Genomic DNA, 21057 nt, shown 5'->3' with positions numbered 1-21057 from the left:
ACACATTTCCACAGGTTATAAACTGAAAATGACGTCAGCGTTTTCCGAACGTTCTATTTCACAAGCAGAGGGGCCCCCTAGCTCTTGAGCCTTCGCGTTATCAGCACGAAGTCAAGGCCAGTCAGTATAAATCAACATTCTCGACAATCTGGAGATGGCCCGTTCCCACCACCTGGAGATTTGTACAACTGAATGAACTAAGGAACAGACCTTCATTGTTACTAAACTCCTGACTACATTATATACAATTGGGAAAGGGAGCAAGAGAGAAAATTCACATGTACAGTACATTATAGCATTTGGACTAGTCAGTTCTGATTGGAATGTATACATAATTAGTCATTTCAACCATAATTTCCTCTATCACCCGGTCCCTGAGAACCTTATTGGTCTGCTCCAGAATGTCATTAACCCCTATGCCAAAGGTCAGCCCTGGGGTGATGGCGAGAGTGGCAGACGGGATTGGGCCAGCCAGAGATGACGTTGGGAGGTAACCACCTGCGCCATGGCCCGTCCTTTGGAGTGGGCCACATCCCTCTGGAGCAGGGAAAGCAGGCGAGACACCTCCATTGCTTCCTGGAGGAGCTCCTCTGTGCCCCCCTGGATCTGGGGCAACAGAGTCTGCAGGTAGGTAAGGCAGCCAAGAGAGCAGAGGGACCCACATGTGGCTTTCAAGTCCGCATCAAAGACTCTGGGGGGATCCCGGCTTCAGTTGCGGGTTCCGCCCTATAATCGCCCGGTCCGGGAGGACCATGGCAGCTATCATGGTATCCACGGTCGGGTACTCCCGGAAGATGAGTGACTCTGCACCCGCCACAAAACTCCATGGTCCAGTCCCTGCTGTGAGTCAGAAGCACCTCCTGGCAGAGGCCCAGCTCTCCTGCAAGGCCACGCGGAACTCAGCAGAGATGGGGACAGATGGAGAGTCATCACTGTTCACTAGTTTGATGTCCAGTGCAGTGGCTACCCGAGTGAGTAGGCCCCTCATAGGCCCTCAAGCTGCTGGGGGCGATGAAGCCCCACCGCCGGCTTCTGATGGCCTGTCTGCCTGGTAGCCCTGCTCACGGTGGTGAACAGTGCCAGTATCGTCCCCCAGAAACAGCCTATCACTGGCCAACAGGGAACAGCTGTCATCACCATCGAAGCTATCAACCTCCTGACGCAGGGCATGCGCCCTCCGTTCAAGGTGGTCCCAGCGGTCCGACTTCTGCCCCCGTCCAGGACTGGCAGCAGATGGGCTCTGCTCCGGCACGCTTCCTGGGAGGGGTAGTGGGCCCAGTAGAGGGACTAACAGCTCGCAGGCACACCACTCCCGAGGGAGGGAGTTCGTCCCCAGCCTGAGCCCGAGCCTGGCCGACCCACTCGCGCATGGCCCCCAATCGCGCCAGGCGCAGGCTTTCTAAGAACACCACACAAAACTGGCATCCAGTAGGGCGCTCCACTGCCTTCCCCGCATGGCTCAAACCCAGGCAGTGCATACACGAGGTATGCTGATCTCCAGGGGGGACGCCACCATCACACCCGTCACAAAGGGAAGCCATAAACTCAGCCAAGCCAACAAGGCCACGGAGCAAGGGTCCGATGCCCTGGGAGAGCTTGTCATGACCCGCTTGGAGGAATAGGAACCCGGTGAGGGATCAATTACCCAGTTCCTCTGCAAATACAGGGAAGACCCGTGTGGGAAAAACAGGCAGACAAACAGCAACCAGGTAATGGATTTGATTGGTTTTTTTTTGTGTTGTTTTTTTACACCAACTGCAATATTACCTAGCTGGTTTAATATCCAAGCAGTAAATACTGCACCATATGATGGAGTAACTCCGTTAAGGAACCCAAAGTTAATGTCTCAATGTAGTGGAGCCCACCACGATACTCTTACATTCTGCAGGGGAAAGAATAAGAAACAAAACTTGTAGGGTAATTAGCATAGAACCCGCGCTACAGCATGTTAAGCAATTCACAACACACACAGAACAAGCCAGTCGGCAAGTTATGTAAGGTAAATACAGTTTGTGGCAGCAAGAGCCACCAATATATAAAGGATGCACACTGAGTCGTAGTGTACCACTAACAAAACACAAGCACGACAAACCACGGTCGGAAGATACAGATCAACCGTGAGCAGCAAGTGGAGCACCCAAGAGGAGGGGCTGGCCAAGTGGCCAGCTGCTCCACTGCAAACAGCCAGTAAGTATACTTCCACGCAAGATATTACACTTACCAGTGACTTACCAAGCGAACTTCAGAAAGTTTGTAACTCAAACCGTACGGACGGTCTATATATAGGGGCCGGACCCCAGCCATGACACAGGTGTACATGGGAGTAAATCTGTAAATCCTCACCTCGGATGTATCCCTCCTCCGCGGAGTGATACCAATATATTGGACTGATCCAAATAATATATTTTCTCTGCTGCAAAGGATAAGTTCATTAAAGTTAACTGCACTGCACCTCAGATTGCAGCCCAAATAAATGCTTCACAGAGTTCAATTAACAGACACATCTCAACATCAACTGTTCAGAGGAGACCGTGTGAATCAGGCCTTCATGGTCAAATTGCTGGAAGAAAAAAAACAATACTAAAGGACACCACTAAGAAGAAGAGACTTGCTTGGACCAAAATTTTGAGTTTCAGCATTGTCAAAAAGAAGAGTTTGGCGTTCGACTAGCCACGTGCGACATGCACACGCAGTTACAAACCTGCCAGAGTAAGCGGCATGCTGACAAGAAATATCCACCGTTGTAGTATGGATGAAGCCTGAGCTATAATGGGAAGCTAATTGAAGATGACTATCTCTAGACACCCCTGTAGATCCAGCTTCACTCGAAGTATACCGCTCTGGTGACACTGTCAGCCAACAAACACAGACTAGCTTACAGAAAAGAAGACACACTCTTTTACACTCCCACGAGCAATAAACTGTACACACTAAAATTATTATATACTACAAACTTATACAAACTAAGCAGCAATATTCCATGAGAAGGCCTCTCATTCCACAATCGTAACATAGCGCCCTTTGTTCTGTATGCTGTGAACAATTCAAAACAGGTTGACATCTTGTAATTGTGTACAACTTGTGATAAAAGAAACATCCCACCTCTCATCATACACACCTTGTGAATTAACTTGAGTATGAGTGGTGCGATGTGTGTGTCACAGGAGGTTGGTGGCACCTTAATTGGGGAGGACACGTCGGCTTGTGGTAATAGCTTGAGCGGAATAGGTGGAATGGTATCAAATACATCAAACACATAGTTTCCATGTGTTTGATGCCATTCCATTCACTCTGTTCTGGCCATTATTATGAGCCACCCTCCCCTCAGCAGCCTCCTGTGGTATGTGTACCATATTACTAGGTGTGATGAGGTCTATTACAAGTGTTCTGGAGAATGGAGCCATGAACATATCCACTTGACAGCCCTCCATGGGATCATAGAGAGGCTAGAGGAGAGACCGTGGGAATTAACTCTTTCCTGTCCACTGTCCCAGCAAGGTACTATACACATGCAGCACATCTCTTCTGGTCCACCTTAAGAGAGCGGAGAGGCAGCATGTTGTGGGTAGAGCAGGGGTAGGCCCTTACTGGCACATGCCTGGCTCTTTAAGGCAGACTGGGGCAGTTGTATTCCTGTTTAAAGGCACATACACACAAAAAGTTATGCGTCCAAATGAACCTTGAATATTAACCTCTAATCTAAATGAACCTTTATGCAGAAAACAGTGTGTAAGCATCCAAATTAAGTTCTTTACCTTAACAGTAAGTTTAACACTCATTTCGACATTAAAACATAGGCTTTTTAAACAAATGGATTTTTCCCCTCCGCAATTGAGGAATTATTACAAAACAGCCTACGTATTTTCATGAGGATTTTTTTTCTGAATGACAAGCACGGTATTACATGTGCAACTAATTTAGCTATTGCAATGTACATTTGTTGTGCCACATTTTTTTTAATTAGTCCACTGTTCATACAGCACCAAAATATTTTGCATGTCAGCAGTAAAGTTTTCAAGATATTGCATTTTGCATCATCATGTGGCCAGTGACAATTTGCTTCTTGAAAGTCCAATATCTTGAAAATTTGACTGCTGACATGGAAAACGTTTGGGGACAGTATCAACAGTGGACTGATTTTTAAAAAATACTCAAATATATTTTGGGGGAATGGATTTCTACTTTAAGAACCAGGGTTGTATGCAAACCTTCAGAGTTCATTATTCACTGAAAAAAAAAATATATATATATATATATATATATATATATAAAAAATAAATATTTTATATTTAAAAAAATAAGGATGGAGGGGATTCAATATGAGGACAGCATATTGTGCCTCTATGTTTCTACTCATTGATCCTCTACAACTTCTTGATTCTTTTAATATAATAGGCCTTACATATCCTCATACTGAGAGCATCAAAACTGCAGCACATCTTATCTGCTTGCATCCATGCACTACTCGGGACCCTTTCCTAGCGAGTAATCGTGAGAATATGTGCATACCCATTCAATCTGAATGTAAAATGGTGCCTACCGTCCAACAAATGTGTAGGAAATTGATAAATTTAATGTTAAAAGAAAAGTGCAAATTATTAGTCAAATAAAAAAAGGCTGGGCCTGGGAGGATTTACAAGTCACATCCTAATGTAAAGGAGATGTTCGGTTGGCCATTGTAACAGGTAAACCCACTACAATAAGGAGGATATTTGTTTGGGTTCTGTACTATAACATTGCGAGAGCTGTTCGCGTACATACGCGCGATCTATATGTCGCGGGGGCGAGCAGGACTCCAATACAGGTGCTGATGATGTGTTCAAACGTACAGAAGTGCAGATAAATAAATTCGCTTGAATAGTTACAAGTAATGTCAAACTTGATTTAAAGTGCATTGTCACAAGGTCTCAACACAACTCTGACTGTACAGAGGGAATAAATAATAGAGATAAGAGACTTTAGAGCAGAATGATAGAAAGAACAGAAGGGAGAAGACAAGGACAATTAATGGGATGTATTCAATGTTGCCTAATAAATCAGACTGTGATACCAATTATTGCTATACATTCTGAAGAAAATTACATTTGAACTTATTTTGCTGTTTGTCTTTGTGGTTGGTCCTTCACTGGGTCGACATTTTTTGTTTTATTTATCCTACTTTTCAGAGGCCCGAGTTTTAAAGTTGGTTTAGTAATACTTGGCTGTGGATATTTTACCAACCCCACAAATAATCAGCGGAGTAGACCGAGTTCAAATATAATTGTATTTAATATTCGTGATGGACAAGGGACGTGTAGGTTTTTTCCCTATGTAATTGTACTTGGCTATTGCTTGGCTAACATTACACAGCATGGGTACAGCGGCACTACTACAGTCAATTATGTATCATTGGATGCATTACCACACACACACACACAGTTTCCTCTGTAAGTGTATGTAAGTGTATGTTGACATGATCTTATTTATCTAATTTTACACCCTATTCATAATTACTATCAACTAATGTATGTCGTGCAATAAGAAAATAGTTGCCTGCTGTGTCACCAATGTACTGTCTCGGGGGCACGCGATGCTCGTTCCCGTAAATATGAAATGTGTCGTTACCTAGCCTTTGCAAGTGGAGAATTTGCGGTGTAGCCGAATGAGCGTCGCGACCTACTCGCGCTGTCTGATGCGGCGGTTGAGTGTCACAGAAGTCCGGGGATTCACGTTGTTCCATAGGGCCTACTTCCATAATTCTCTCTGCATTGATGAAATACTTTCCTCTGAATAGTTAGACAAATATTATCGCCAAACGCTCAGAATTCTGCTGGAGAAACTGTGAGCGAAACAAATTTGTGTGGATTACCCCCATATTGTTCTCATCGAAAGCAGGGTAAATATCGCTTAAATACTCACACGACGTAGCAAGCTAGCAAGCTAACGTTATATTGTTTAGTTGGCTAGCTAGCTGTTTAAATTCATAATTCTTGAAATTGATTCCATCGCTATAAAATGAAGACTTTACAAATGGCATTTGGAACGCAATTTACTTGGAGTTTATCGCGTTTTATTTTTGAACGCCGTGTCTTGGCGGAACGGAGGGGTTTTGGTTTTATTTAAGGTAGCATGGGAAGATGCTCTGGTAGCTAGTTAGCCAGCTAACGTTAGCAACTTGCTAGCTAGCTGTTATAGAACACATACCAGAAGTTGCACGTATATCTATCACTCAAAGACAATTTATTAGTTGTTGAAATGTTAACTTTATTCAGATTGTGGGATTATTGTAGCTAGCTGAACTTTGCAGCTAGAAATAGACAAAAAAAACATAAGCAAAAGTAATCATGTGATATATGGCAAATGATAGAGGCTGATGTCTCTTTACACTGCCCCAGTAGTACATGTAACTAGCTAGCTAATCATTACATCATAGTAATAATAACGATCATATTTGTTTCATAGACAGATACTGTATACCACAACCAATGATGTACACGTCATTGACCACAACAGCATATTGCTTTTTTGGGACAGTGTTCAGAACATAGTGCCAGGTGATCAGATCGCGTAATAATTGGTTCAAAGTTCGTCAAGGAAAGGGGTTTGCTTGTGCGCTTTGGCCCCATCTCGCTTCACCTTCCCCTCTAATGCAAACAGTTAGGTAGCTTGGCCATTAAATGTATACTAGACTTTGAGATGTTAGGCTGTACTGATGACAGGGGCTGTAGTGTTAATTGATACCAGAGTTAAATGACATGCAGTCCTGAGCTGTGATGCTGTATAGGTGTGTGAACAATTGCTGCATTCAAAACAACTGGGCACTCAGAGAAAAACAAGCTCCAACTGGGAAAATCTTTTGAAGGGTCATCCAACTTGGAATTCCAAGTCGGGAACTCTTTCCAACCTGAAGATCACAGACCTCGTGATTTTACCTAGTTTTTTTCTTAGTTCCCAGTTGTCTTGAACGCTTCGTATGTCCCCTCCTTCCTCAGAAGGTGCCGTGGAGGGCATAGTGACTTGTCATGAACGAGCCCGAAGAGAGCGGTGTAGTCTCGTTTGACGAGTACGTGCGTCAGAAGGCCCGCAGTGTGCCCCAGCACCGTATGAAGGAGTTCCTGGAGTCTCTGGCCAACAAGGGCCCCGAGGCACTGCAGGAGTTCAGCCAGCAGGACGGTGACACCGCCACCATGGTGTACCAGCAGGGGGGCAACTGTGTCTACACAGACAGCACTGAGGTGGCTGGCTCGCTGTTGGAGCTGGCCTGTCCGGTAAGAGGAGAGACCTTATGTGGTTCCTCCAGTAGTTCAGTTCTTTTGAATACACCTCAGGCTGCGTTTGTGCCCATTACCCTCATCTAGTCTATATACTTTGAAGAACAGATCACTTTACTAAATTGAGAGTAAAAGCCCAACTCATACTTCAACATTGGTACTACCTATCTTATTGCTGCTATCATTGTGACTTTTGCTCTGTGATTGATTTTTCTCCTGTGGATGAACAGGTGCAGGTGAACTCTGCACAGATCTCACCCCAGATGGCTGCTGGTGTGCACCAGGGGTCTGAGCAGCAGATACAAGTACAGGTGAGGCCTGTACTTGTATTCCCACTCAATTATTTTCCAGACTGGACTGAATGGCCTTCTTATCGACATCCAGGGCCTATAACCAAAAGGATCAGTTGAAAATGCAGTAGTCGGAAACACACCCTCAGCAATGTGGCATGTAACGCATGGTGGATGTGACAGAAGTGTATGATGCACTGTGTTTATTCTCCTTACATCTGTGGTCAGGTGCAGATCCAGGGACAGCAGGGTCAGACGGTGGACCTCCAGGGCATCCCCACAGCAGCACAGCTGGTCCAGCAAGGAGAGCTCACAGAGGAGCAGCACCAGCAGGTACACACGTAGCACTCTGCATTATTGAGTACACACACTCACCCCATGTCCTTCACTAACCAGGTAAATGTGTTGGTTTTGTATACACCAGGCTCAGGTATTTGTTCTGTGGCTTTCAGATCCAGGCCCAGTTGGTGGCAGCAGTGTCAGGAGGTCAACAGATTAGACTACAAAGCGGTCAACAAATCCAGCATATTCAACTACAAGGGGGTCAGCAAATTCAGCTCCAAGGAGGCCAACACATCCAGCTTCAAGGGGACTTACAGGGTGGCCAACAGATCCAACTTCAAGGGGGTCAGCAGATCCAACTTCAAGGGGGTCAGCAGATCCAACTTCAAGGGGGTCAGCAGATCCAACTTCAAGGGGGTCAGCAGATCCAACTTCAAGGGGGTCAGCAGATCCAACTTCAAGGGGGTCAGCAGATCCAACTTCAAGGGGGTCAGCACATCCAACTTCAAGGGGGTCAACACATCCAACTTCAAGGGGGTCAACAAATCCAGCTACAAGGCGGGCAACAAATCCAGCACATTCAGCTACCAGGTGGTCAACATATTCAACTACAGGGTGGGCAGCAGATCCAGTTCCAGACAGTAGAGGCCATGTCTGCTCAGCAACAGCAGGGCTCTCCCCGGGAGGCAGAGAGGAGGGCGGGTACCAGCGTCCTCCAACCTGCCAAGAAGCGCAAGGTGGACGTCCCCATCCAGGTGTCGTACTCCCTCCCTCAGGGCCAGCAGGGCCAACAGGTGGTCCTGGCCCTCCCCCAGGGGCAGGGGCAGCAACAGCAGTTCCTGTCCCTCCGGCCCGACCTGCTTACTGTGGACAGCACCCACCTGTACAGCACCACAGGTACCATCACAGGCCCTGCCGGGGAGACCTGGACCATCCCTGTGTACTCCGGGGGGCAGCAGGGGGGCGTGCATCACATCGCCATCCCCCAGGAGGCTTACAACACAATGCAGGTGTCCTCCTCTGGTCACCACGACAACAAGGACAATAGGGTGGCCCACTCCTCGTCGTCGGGGACTGGGTCCGTCCAGTCGGGCACCACGGTGTCAGTCTCCGAGACGACGACAAACGACGAAGTGGTGCAGACGCTTTTCCCGGCGCAGTTCATGAACGGGAACATCCACGGCCCTGTGGTGGTGCAGACGGTGGGAGGGGCTTACAACGCCACGCAGCAGCTCCACATCTGGGACCCCCAGCAGCAGCAGGAACACCAAGAGCAACAGCTCCACCTACAGGTCAGAACAGGACCTACATTACCTGGGTTAGACCTTGACTTTGTCTTTGACTCTGATTCCAAGGTTTTCCACAACAATGACATAAATTTAGGCTGTAGTCTCACCCAGTTAAGAAGGGGATGATTGGCTTGACTAGTATAACACTTCAGGCCTGTTGTGGTGTTTTGGAAGCAAATTTCCATGTCACTCATTTAATGTCCCGAGTGGCGCAGCGGTCTAAGGCACTGCATCTCAGTGATAGAGGTGTCACTGGTTGAAATCCAGTCTGCGTCACATCCGGCCGTGATTGGGAGTCCCATAGTGCGGCGCACAATTGGCCCCGGTTTGGCCGGGTTAGGCCGTCATTGTAAATAATAAATTTTTCTTAACTGACTTGCCTAGTTAAACATTTTTTTAAAGTGTTTGTGTAGAAATATTCAGTAATTTTGTGTGTGGAATTTATTTTCTACAATGAAGTCAACTCACAGGGTAAACCACAAATCGAAGACGCATGGTGGTGTGCGTGTTAACATTTTAACTTCCTGTGTGTCCCCCTGCAGGGTCATGTGGAGTCAGAGTCACAGGTGGAGGCCCCCCAGGAGCTGCTGCTGCCTGTCTCCCTGAAGCCTGAGGAGGGCATGGACGTGTGGCGCCTCTGGGTCCAGCGCAAGAACACAGAGCTGGACAAGGACGAGCAGAACAAGCTGGCGCCCATCGGACGTGAGTCAACACATCACAGACTCCCACTCATTCATTAAACCGCCCTCTCCAAGTATGTTTACTTATCTCTTTTATCCTCTCCTTCCTGTCAGTCTTGTTGGTTTGATTCCCGAATATTGAATAAATTCCACTCTGAATATTGACAGTTCTCTAAATGACCATATTCATCTGACCTTTTTCTCTCCCTGTATCTCCCTGTGCAGGTCGTCAGGCACTGCGCTTCCAGGAGGACCTGGTGTCGAGTGCGGTGGCTGAGCTCAACGTGGCTCTGGCCCTTATGACCCAAGAGGCCCGGGGGTTGGAAGGAGAACAGTTTGAGCCTGATGCCCTCTACTACATCTTCCTGTGTATACAGAAGGTACACGTACCACTACTACACACACTCTCTCAATGGAATTCACATATCCGTACAGAAGGGATGCATTTTCACTGACATCCTCAATACACACACACACACACACACAGACAGTTGTGGGCAAAAGTACCCAATTGTCATATTTGAGTAAAGTAAATATACCTTAATGGAAAATTAGTAATTGGTTTTAAATGTACTTAAGTATCAAAAGTACGTATAATCTTCTTATGGCTTAGATCCCGCTAACGGGATCAATATGACAACAGCCAGTGAAAGTGCAGGGCGCCAAATTCAAAACAACAGAAATCTCATAATTAAAATTCCTCAAACATACAAGTATTTTACACCATTTTAAAGATAAACTTGTTGTTAATCCTACCACCGTGTCCGATTTCAAAAAGGCTTTACGAGGAAAGTACACCATACGATTATGTTAGGTCAGTACCTAGTCACAGAAAAACACAGCCATTTTTCCATCCAAAGAGAGGAGTCCCAAAAAGCAGAATAGAGAAAATTAATCACTAACCTCATCAGATGACACTCATAGGACTTTATGTTACACAATACATGTATGTTTTGTTCGACAAAGTTCATATTTATATCCAAAAATCTCAGTTTAAATTGGCGCGTTACTTTCAGTAATGTTTTGCTTCCAAAACATCCAGTGATTTTGCAGAGAGCCACATCAATTTACAGAAATACATATCAAAAATGTTGAAAATACAAGTGTTATGCATGGAACTTTAGATAAAAATCTCCTTAATGCAACCGCTGTGTCAGATTTTTAAAAAACCATGCAATAATCTGAGTACGGCGCTCAGACACAAAAACAAGCCATACAGATATCCGCCATGTTGTGGAGTCAACAGAAGTCAGAAATAGCATTATAAATATTCACTTACCTTTGATCTTCATCAGAATGCACTCCCAGGAATCCCAGTTCCACAATAAATGTTTGATAAAGTCCATCATTTATGTCCAAATAACTCCTTTTTGTTCGCGCCTTGAGTTCACAAATCCAGGCCAGACGAAAAGTAAAAAAATTCCATTACAGTTTGTAGAAACATGTCAAATGATGAATAGAATCGATCTTTAGGATGTTTTTAACGTAAATCTTCAATCATGTTTCAACCGGAGAATTCCTTTGTCTTTAGAATTGCAATGGAACGCAGGTCGCTCTCACGGGAGCGCGCCTGAATGAGCTCATGGCACTCTGCCAGACCCCTGACTCAATCAGCTCTCATTCCCCCCTCCTTTACAGTAGAAGCCTCAAACAAGGTTCTAAAGACTGTTGACATCTAGTTGAAGTATTAGGAAGTGCAATATGACCCCATAAACACTGTATATTCGATAGGCAATGACTTGAAAAACTACAAACCTCAGATTTCCCACTTCCTGGTTGGATTTCTTTCTCAGGTTATTGCCTGCCATATGAGTTATGTTATACTCAGACATAATTCAAACCATTTTAGAAACTTCAGAGTGTTTTCTATCCAAATATACTAATAATATGCATATATTAGCAACTGGGCCTGAGTAGAAGGCAGTTTACTCTGGGCACCTTATTCATCCAAGCTACTCAATACTGCCCCCAGCCATAAGAAGATAAATAATTTCACATTCCTTATATTAAGCAAACCAGATGGCGCCTTTAAAAAAAAAAGTATGTATTTTTATAAATATTTACTGATAGCCAGGGGCACACTCCAACGCTCAGGCATCATTCACAAGCAAAGCATTTGTGTTGAGTGAATCCACATGATCAGAGGCAGTAGGGATGACCAGGGTTGTTCTCTTGAAGTGAGTGTATTGGATGATTTTTCCTGTCCTGCTTAGCATTCAAAATGTAACGAGTACTTTTGGGTGTCGGGAGAATGTATGGAGTAAAAAGTATTATTATTTTCTTCAGTAATGTAGTAAAGTAAAAGTTTTCAAAAATATAAATAGTAAAGTACAGATACACCAAAAAACAACTTATGTAGTACCTTAAGGTATTTTTACTCAAGTACTTTACACCACTGCGCGCACACACAATACAAGATACTGACTGAAGTGTATTACAGTTGACTGAGGTTGTTAATGCCGTTCTCTATTTTCTGCTGGCAGTACCTCTTTGAAAATGGACGGGTGGATGATATCTTCTCTGACCAGTACTACACACGCTTCTCCCAGTGGTTACACAAAGCCCTGGACGAGTGGAGGCCTGTCATCCATCCACTAGGTAAAATACAATCGGTTTCTGTTTCCGGGTGTAAATTCAAGAGAGAGTATGGGGAAGAAACCGCTAAAGACCTAAGGGTCAAAACGTTGTGACTTCCATACCTGAGTACATTTCTGTGTTTTGGGCTGCTTGCTGTCTCTTGAGAGGAGAATGTATGGTGATTGGCCACTCTGCTCTCTCCTCCCAGGGTACATCATTCCCAGTCACGTGACAGAGGAGATGCTGTGGGAGTGTAAACAGCTGGGTGCCCACTCACCAGCCACGCTGCTCACAACACTCATGTTCTTCAACACTAAGTGAGTCATACTGGACACATGATTCTTATTTCATACTCATTGTACTAATGTCTCCTGTTCACCCAATAGACTTGTGGGTCATTCCATTGGATTTCAATCGCTTTTTGACCACACCCCTTTTGATTTAAATTAAACCTTCCATGCACATTTGTCCCAAGTGCTCAGAATGTGACTTTTTGGACCTGAATGCCAAATCATTAATGCTCGACGTTGACCCATTTTGCATACCCCAACTTGCCACGAGACATCCATGTCTTCATCACTGGAAAAGATAAACGCTTAACTTTGATATAATTTAAAAGCTTACAGAAACACGGTTGTCAAAATATTTTCTTGTTTCTGAAATTTAAATAAAAGGTATATGCATATGTTGTAATTTTAGATTATTTTTTACATAATCTGAAGTGTTTGTTGTGCCCGCCTACTGTTGAAACACGGCATGCTCTTGAATACAGGGTGGCTGTCATGATTTGTGTATGTATGTCTGTTAATTGCAGATGCATTGTTTTTTTTAAATAATATATATTTTTTAACTTTAATATTCATTTTCAAAATATTTATTCAACATTTTATGCAAGAAATTCTAAAATAGTAAATTGTTTGTAAACTTTAAAATTATATTAAACTCAACCGTTTATCTTTTCCAGTGACGAAGACATGGATGTGTCATGGTGTGGTATGCAAAATGGCTCGACTTTGAGATCCTCCATCTCCGAAATGTTTTGAAAAAAAGTTACTTTCTGACCACTTCTACCATGGGCAAATACACATAGAACGTTTCGTTCAAATCCAAGGTGGTGCGATGGAAATTAAACGGAACGACCCTTGTACTTGCTAAGTCACAATATAATTGTAATCCTTTGTAGCATTCATGTCATCAGGCCTATTGGCTGCTGTTTTGATGGATGCAGGGTAGCTGATGTGTGTGAATTCCGGGTTTTGTCTGTTGCGTGTGTGTCTTTTTGTGTTAAACAATTCTCTCTCCTGTAGGTATTTCCGTCTAACAACGGTAGAGCAGCACATGAAGGTGGCCTTCTCTAAAGTGCTGAGGCACACAAAGAAGAACCCGTCCAACCCAAAGGATAAGAGCACCAGTATCCGCTATCTGAAGGGCCATGGGCCCTTAGGAACACACCATGCAGGGCAGAAAGGTGAAGTCATCTTTAGAGTTCATAATAAATACAAATTAAGCTTTATATATTTTAGTTAGACTGGATTTCCATTTTCCCAGTCACCGACTAACTGGTATTGTTCAGCTATGTGTTCCATACATTCAAAACTTTCCCTTTGGGGCAAATTCTTTGCGCCTCTCTGACCGATCCAAGTTTGTCAACATTATAAGGTCCATAATCCCCATCACTACTTGCTGATGATCACCTCTGACCTCTGTGATGTTTGAACTTTGCAGTGACCGATGACATGTATGAGGAGCAGGCTGAGGATCCTGAGAACCCTCTGCGATGCCCAATTAAGCTGTATGATTTTTACCTCTTCAAATGGTGAGTAATGACCCCCCCCCGACATATCTAGTCGCTAAGAGGATGCCCTTGCACAGGGTGACGTTTTCCATGGTGTTAAATACACACCAGTACATCAACTTCTACAGGAGCTCTTTGATGCATCTCTAATGACCCAATCAAAGTCTAACCCTCCCGTCTCGCTCAGTCCCCAGAGTGCTAAGGGGCGTAACGACGCGTACTACCTGACACCAGAGCCCGTCGTGGCGCCCAACAGTCCCATATGGTACTCCACTCAGCCAATCACGAGTGAGCAGGTGGAGCACATGCTCACACGCATCATCATGGTGCGAGAGATCCAGGAGGCCATCGCCATGTCGTCGGCCAGCATGCACTGAGCAGGGGAGGGGAGGAGGAACTGAAATGGACACACTAACCCCCGAAATCAGCCTTCCTCTCTCTCAAGCGTTCCTCTTTGTGGTACCTCCTTCACTCAGTAACTAACTCTAAGGACCTCCAGTGGCCTCAGTCTCAACCCATCACACCTGCCAACAATAGGAGTGGGGGAGCGATCGATAGTGTTTACAGAGTGGACTTATGGGCCTTTTTTTAAGGAATAGACTCCTGCGTTTATTCATCTAATGGCAGTTCAATGGCAGTTATGTCACCCTCAATGCTGTTATCTTTTTGGGGATGGTCACACGTGTACGTAAGCCACCACTTCACCTAACCCCCCACCTCACTTCACCATAGAATTGTTTCCTGGACTGACGAGACGAGTGAGATGGATTTTGACAAAGTCACTAAATCAGAGCTCATCATGTACTCCTGAAGGCTGTTGCAGCCCCCAATAAAGATGACATGGTCAGAAATGGATGGTGAAATATCGGATATATATTCAGTCATATAAATATATTATACACATAGTGACTTCAGAAAGTATTCGTACCCCTTGACTTAGTCCACATTTTGTTACAGCCTGAATTAAAACGTTTATTTTTTATTATTAATCTCACCCTTCTACACACAATACAATACACCCATAATGACAAAGTGGAAACATGTTTTTAGAAATGTTTGCACATTTATTGAAAATGAAATACAGAAATATCTCATTTACATAAGTATTCACACCCGAGTCAATACTTTTTCTAGGCGCCTTTGGCAGTGATTACAGCCGAGGGTCTTTCTGGGTAAAAGGCGCTACGTGGTCAAGCCATACAGCATTTACTGCGATGCGGCCTCCGCAGAAGTCAGAGCAAACATACTTTTTGCGCTTCGCTGAGCTGTTGTCAAGGAAGTGAGTTTGTGTTTATACAGGACCTCTCGCCCCCACCTACCTTCAAATCAGTCATGTCAATGCGGAGCCCTCCGCATTGTTAAAACATTTTGAGAGGCGCATAGCGATGCGGTATAGCGATGCGGTACGGAGCTTGATTTGGCCTCTGCGCGCTTCAGGAGACTCCGCCTTAGCATCACACCCTCCATACAAACCCTCTGATCAAGCATAATTTGGCTTTAAGTCTTTAAGAGCTTTCCACACCTGGATTGTGCAACATTTGTCCATTGTACTTTTCAAAGTCATTCCAGCTCTAACAAATTGCTGGACAGCCATTTTCAGGTCTTGCCGTAGATTTAAGTCCAAACTGTAACTCGGACATTCGGGAACATTCACTGTCTTCTTGGTAAGCCATAACAAATGGGTTGAATACTTATTGACTCATGATATTTCTGCTTTTTAAATTTGTAAAAGTTTATAAAAACATAATTACACTTTGACATTGTGTGTGTGTGTGTGGGCCAGTGACAAATCTCAATGTAATAATTTTAAATTCCGATTGTTACAATGTGGAAGAAGTCAAGGGGTGTGAATACTTTCTGAAGGCACTGTACACTCCCCTAAGTATTTAGTTGGATAATGATGCGAAAAAACAAAAATGATTAATTTGGCTCTCATACCCCCAAGACCTTTGAACCTCTCAACATGACCAATAAGAGGTTAGCATTTTTTGTTGTTGGAGCATCGTTCACTCATTATTCAGGATTAATTCATGATTGTCCATAATCATGGTAGCATCCACAATAATGTAGTGTTAACAAACATATTTTATTCTTACTTAAAATAAAAGGTGACTCCAAAATGACACTATACATTATTCACCATTCCTATTGGGCAAAACATAATTCCGAAACACAACCAAACTGCAAATGCATCTACAAGTTTGTAATCACGTATGAAAATACCTTCAAATTAAAGGTCGCATTCTGTACTGTCGCCTCATAACATTTGATGTCATCCAAGATGCTAGAGTATAGGGCCAAATGTACATATTTTAGCTTCACTGTCCAAATAAATACGTAGGGGAGTGTATATGGAAATGTACCACATTTAACATGTTAGCCCTCACAAGGGACCCTCCTGTGCCTCTTGTCCTCTAAGCTCTCAGGTTCCAGACAGGACAGGAGCCAAGAGCAGTGAATTACACACCAACAGACATTTAATGGGAACTCTGCTCACTTTTTTTTTTTTTACATGTATTTTTATTGCCATTTATGATCTCCTGTATGTATTGATATTCTAGTGGTGTTGGAGGCTAAATAAGAACGTCTGTTTTTTTCCCCCCAAACGTGCCTTTGTACTGTGAATGAGTGTGTGTGGCTTTTTAAGAATTTCAGTCAGGCCTTAGCTCTTGGAACAACCATTAGGTCAAAGGTCACTTGAAGTGATGCCGCTCCACCATTCATCCTCTTATCTGGAATGGGGATCTGCAGTCGTCGCAGGGTGCTGGTGGTGAAGTACTTCAGCAGGGGGCAGGACACAGTGATATCACTGGCAGTGTCAGCTGACATGCGTACAAGGTTAGGGAAGAAGGCGACGTGCCTTGCTTTGTTTCAATCCCAGGCTCGGTAACAAACCATCCAGTAATTTCTGAAGTAAAAAGAAACAAAGTCCATCATTGCATGCCAGTACAGTTAACTTAGCTTTAGACCTCTTTGGTACCAGTCTAGGCAACACTTTGTTGTAATGCATCTATATTGTGAGGTGGTGTTTACCTAAGGTGGAAGTTTTTGTGGTCCCCAAGGATATGACACCCCAGAGTGTATGCTGGGGTGTGGATCCTCACCCCTATGAGCAGGAGATGGATGGATGAGGCATGAGACACAGTGAACAGGTTACTACGCTGGTTCACAGGGTTGTTCAAAAATTGTGCTACTGTTAAAAGGAGCATCGTGTCTTCTATGACCTAGGTTAATGTGAGCTATTAGTGTGTAGCAGACCCCTCAACAACACGAAGACTAAAGAACGATCTGTTCTTTTTGAAGGACTTTTTACTGACTCGAGAGTTATGATATACAATTCTTCTGATTTGACTCGTTCGTTTTAAGTCGTTTGAACTGCTAGCCGCAATTAATTCTACAGCAGGATTAATACGCACTCCTCCGTTAACGTGCTCCGGACAGCATATATCATATATTCTCTCAAATTCTACACAGCTTTGTAGAACCAAGACATACACAGCCTCTGCTCAACAAACTCGAACTTCAGAATGAATCATTTGGGATGCTGCAGTTCGCAAATAATATTATGCTTTTTACCCTCAAGGCAGTCGAGAAATGCGTTCCCCCAAGACACGCTCGCAATCTAGTCGAGTTGCGGCCACGACTCGTTTCAAATGTAAAGAGACATAATCGCATTTGCATGTCTAGCAATCAACAAATGTACATTGAGACTTGTAAAAGGGTGCTTTAAACAATCACAAATGAAAGCTCCAATAAGCCCCTTATGGTGAACGAGAGGGCTTGTAGAATCATTACTATTTTGAATTTTCAGTTCATCATTCTCCGGTAAGCGTCCTGTGTTCTCTGAGCATTACTGACTCAAATGAACAAAATGAGTCGAAAGATTTGTTCTTTTGACTGAATGAGTCGAAAATATTAGTCTGTAAAAACACCAGAATTTCCCCCCACTAAATGAAGACAGGTTCCGTGTCATCTTTTTTGCAACCATGTTATATAGCAATCAGTTAGGCTGTGCAGGGTGACTGCAGAAACAGATGACTTGGAACCACACCAGATTCAATTCTTCAGAAGTGACGCTACCTGTGATGGGCTGGAGCTCCACAAGGCTGCAGCCATTGCTGCTGACCAGGACGCGTACTGTGTCACTGCCCCCTGGGCCTGCCGATAGGCCTGCACGTTAGTCACTCCCTCGCCGCCGACACTCACCCTGTACACAGGACTCAGGCCTATCTGAGAGGGATTATGGGCCGTTAGGTATATACAATTACACAATACATTACGTACAAATATAGAATCTATAACAGATGCTAACTTCAAAACCCGAAGGACATTGCAGTATCTGCTGAATGTCACCGATATAAACATAACAGGAGTTGTGCACTCTACTGTCAATGTGTCACTAGAAGACTACAGCCATTGCCAGCATTTGGTAAGAAGCTTATGATTTATTGTTTGAAAGCAGTTCATTACCTTGAAGTGAGCCTGAGCCCAGGGGAATTATCTCTCTATGAGGGTTGTCAAATCATCCCCTCAGAGGGAACAGGCAACAGCAGCAATGCTGCATGGGGGGGAATAGGGGAAAAGGAAGATGACTGAAAGTGTAAGGAAACCAGGAAGTAGCAGGAGGTTCAGAGGCTTGTTTAGATACCACTGCACTGTCGGAGCTCGGAACACGAGCATTTCACTACACCCGCAATAACGTCTGCTATGTGTATGCAACCAAAAAAAATAGATTTGAGGTGTGAATTGAGCCCAAAAACCCTTGGGTCCAGAGCCAGACAGACACATCACCGCAACTCCCAAGAAAACGAGGGAGCTAGATGTCAACGGCAGGGTCATTACAAAAACTCTATGCCATATGATGTGCTGCCTGGATCCTTATCTTAAACTAAATCTCTAAACACAGACATCCACACACTAATATTTCCTCTCCACTTGGTGTTTTTTGTGGAGGTTTTGTACATAGTCCGGTGCTTCATCAGTCCTTGCCAGCAAGAGTGTCTCTGTTGTCTCTTTGTCCAATCCAAGGCGGACTTCCAGCTGGGAGTGGGGCTCAGCCCTCATGCCAGCCATCACCTTGGCAAGGACTGGAAGACGTCCATGATATTCCTTTGACCCATTTAGGGGGAAGATTATTGGATTTAAATCAGTGATTTTTTAAAAACACTTCAGGGTATTAGGGTGTATTTTTTTTACAAGTGACATTCAAATGAACAATCTCTTTCATGATATAATCCTTGACTGTGTGTTTGACCATATAAGCCTTATGTACCATAATGTAATAGGCGTCTAAATACATTGCCTCAACACCCAATACCTTGAGCAGAAGCTCCATATGGCTTATTGATGACAGCGAGCTCTGGGTGTGGGAGAATCAGACCTCTTTGAAGGTGCTTGGCCAGAACGTTGGGGTGAATATTACTCAGCTGCTGAGTGAACTGTCGCAGCTCGATGAACCTCTTTTGGCAGTGTGGACACTTGCCGCAATCACATACCAGGCTCCCGAGTGGCGCAGCGGTCTTGCATCGTGCAAGAGGCGTCACTACAGTACCTAGACCGAATCCAGGCTGTATCACATCCGGCCGTGATTGGGAGTCCCCATAGGGCGGCGCACAATGGTCCCAGCGTCGTCCGGGTTTGGCCGTCTTTGGAAATTTGCTCTTAACTGGCTTGCCTAGTTCAATTTTTAAAAATGCATTAAAAAATACTAGTCTTTTTATGCCTGTCACATGTGTGAATGTGGAATGTGTTTTGTTGGTTGATTGAAAAACAAGAAAACTTAATAAAACTTTAAATTGAAAAAAAAAATACTAGTCGACTAGCATATGACACCGAGGATAAGGGAGTCTCTTCTGACCCACCACCAGTTGCCTTCCCTTTCTGTTTTCGAATTTTGCGTGAAGGTCGATGGTTCTCAGATTCGGTCTCTTGTCAGTCAGACCCTGGTGCTGGTGCTCCCCTCGATATGTGACAAATATTGCTCGTTCTCCCTGAGCGAATTACCGTTTGACATGTGCTTATAACATCATTATTACAAGTCAGCGTTCCCGTCCTGTAGTTGTTTATGACAACTAGCCTACATGTCGGCTTGTGTCTGAAGCTGAAAACACTGGATGGCGCCATAGTGGTGGTTGATTTCTTCACACCGGAAATGCTGTATATTGACTTCCCTTTTTTCAGATTCGCACAAAGACGTGAATGAATCTACAACGTTAAAAATTCTGCAGCTGAATGGATATCCAGTTTGAGCTATGCAATGTGCGAATAGGATACGCAAATACTTTCATAATGCATAGTTATTTTGGAGTTGAGGCTAATCGTTTTGGGAACATTATATTCAGTCAGTGGGCACACGTGTGTCATGAACCACATTATCGTGAACAAAAATAGTGGAATCGGTGGTTTGCTTTAAAATGAAAAGTCCCTCATTGCAACATGTAAACTGATACAAATAGTGGAATCAAGACACAGACTCGATCATGCTAAACAAGGGTGACAATGGCATGTTATATATACAGTATATATATTCAACAAAATACAATAATTTGTTCATTTGAAAAAAGAACAAATCAGTTGAAATTGCACTGTGGATGTGTCAGACATCAGAATTGCATTGGGGCATATTTATACATGTATGTACTGAGTTTTCATCAATATTGGCGCCATACCTATGAGTCTTGGCACCCACAGAACACAACTGTGAAGAGTTTACACAAACATTAGCATTGTAAGCGCTTATTGAAGGACTTTAAATGTGGGAAATTAACTCATTATTGATGTTTGTTGAATTTAAATAGCATTCCAATTTGGTTTAATATTCTAGTTCAAGTGTGGCATGATTCAATTATTTTTGAGTATGCAGCAGATGTAATGGGGGACTTTTATTTTGAAGTC

At 43.9% G+C, this 21057-nt stretch overlaps 1 protein-coding gene and 1 long non-coding RNA gene across 3 annotated transcripts; one reads left to right on the top strand and one right to left on the bottom strand.

Annotated features, from left to right (window-relative positions):
• The first annotated feature begins 5555 nt into the window (after positions 1 to 5555).
• On the top strand, positions 5556 to 16769 carry LOC118388875 (transcriptional regulator QRICH1-like). Its single transcript, XM_035778425.2, has 12 exons — positions 5556 to 5875; positions 6972 to 7247; positions 7481 to 7561; positions 7769 to 7873; positions 7993 to 9114; positions 9654 to 9813; positions 10017 to 10171; positions 12275 to 12389; positions 12577 to 12685; positions 13676 to 13836; positions 14094 to 14184; positions 14351 to 16769. The coding sequence occupies exons 2-12, from the start codon at positions 7002 to 7004 to the stop codon at positions 14538 to 14540; spliced, it is 2535 nt and encodes an 844-aa protein (XP_035634318.2). The 5' UTR covers positions 5556 to 5875; positions 6972 to 7001; the 3' UTR covers positions 14541 to 16769.
• LOC118388874 (uncharacterized) lies at positions 16759 to 20902 on the bottom strand. 2 transcript variants are annotated; one of them, XR_004826630.2, is made up of 4 exons: positions 19481 to 20902; positions 18244 to 18721; positions 17197 to 17269; positions 16759 to 17071 (listed from the first exon to the last, which is right to left on the bottom strand). It is a non-coding gene; the product is annotated as an uncharacterized LOC118388874 (long non-coding RNA). The 2 variants fall into 2 exon arrangements; XR_008144636.1 differs by having other exon boundaries at positions 20025 to 20902.
• Between the last annotated feature and the right edge of the window lie 155 nt (positions 20903 to 21057).

Source organism: Oncorhynchus keta, chromosome 10 (genome assembly GCF_023373465.1).
Source record: "Oncorhynchus keta strain PuntledgeMale-10-30-2019 chromosome 10, Oket_V2, whole genome shotgun sequence".
Classification (NCBI taxonomy): domain Eukaryota; kingdom Metazoa; phylum Chordata; class Actinopteri; order Salmoniformes; family Salmonidae; genus Oncorhynchus; species Oncorhynchus keta.
The sequence above is the reverse complement of the archived record's forward strand: the minus strand, read 5'-3'. Positions and strand labels throughout refer to the sequence as shown.

What these genes read in the sequence shown, in the direction of transcription:
- LOC118388875 (XM_035778425.2), top strand. Translation starts at nt 7,002, where the DNA reads ATGAACGAGCCCGAAGAGAGCGGTGTAGTCTCGTTTGACGAGTACGTG. An exon ending in CAGAGGAGCAGCACCAGCAG is followed by an intron (nt 7,874 to 7,992) that starts GTACACACGTAG and finishes TGTGGCTTTCAG; the next exon opens with ATCCAGGCCCAGTTGGTGGC. An exon ending in ACACCATGCAGGGCAGAAAG is followed by an intron (nt 13,837 to 14,093) that starts GTGAAGTCATCT and finishes TGAACTTTGCAG; the next exon opens with TGACCGATGACATGTATGAG.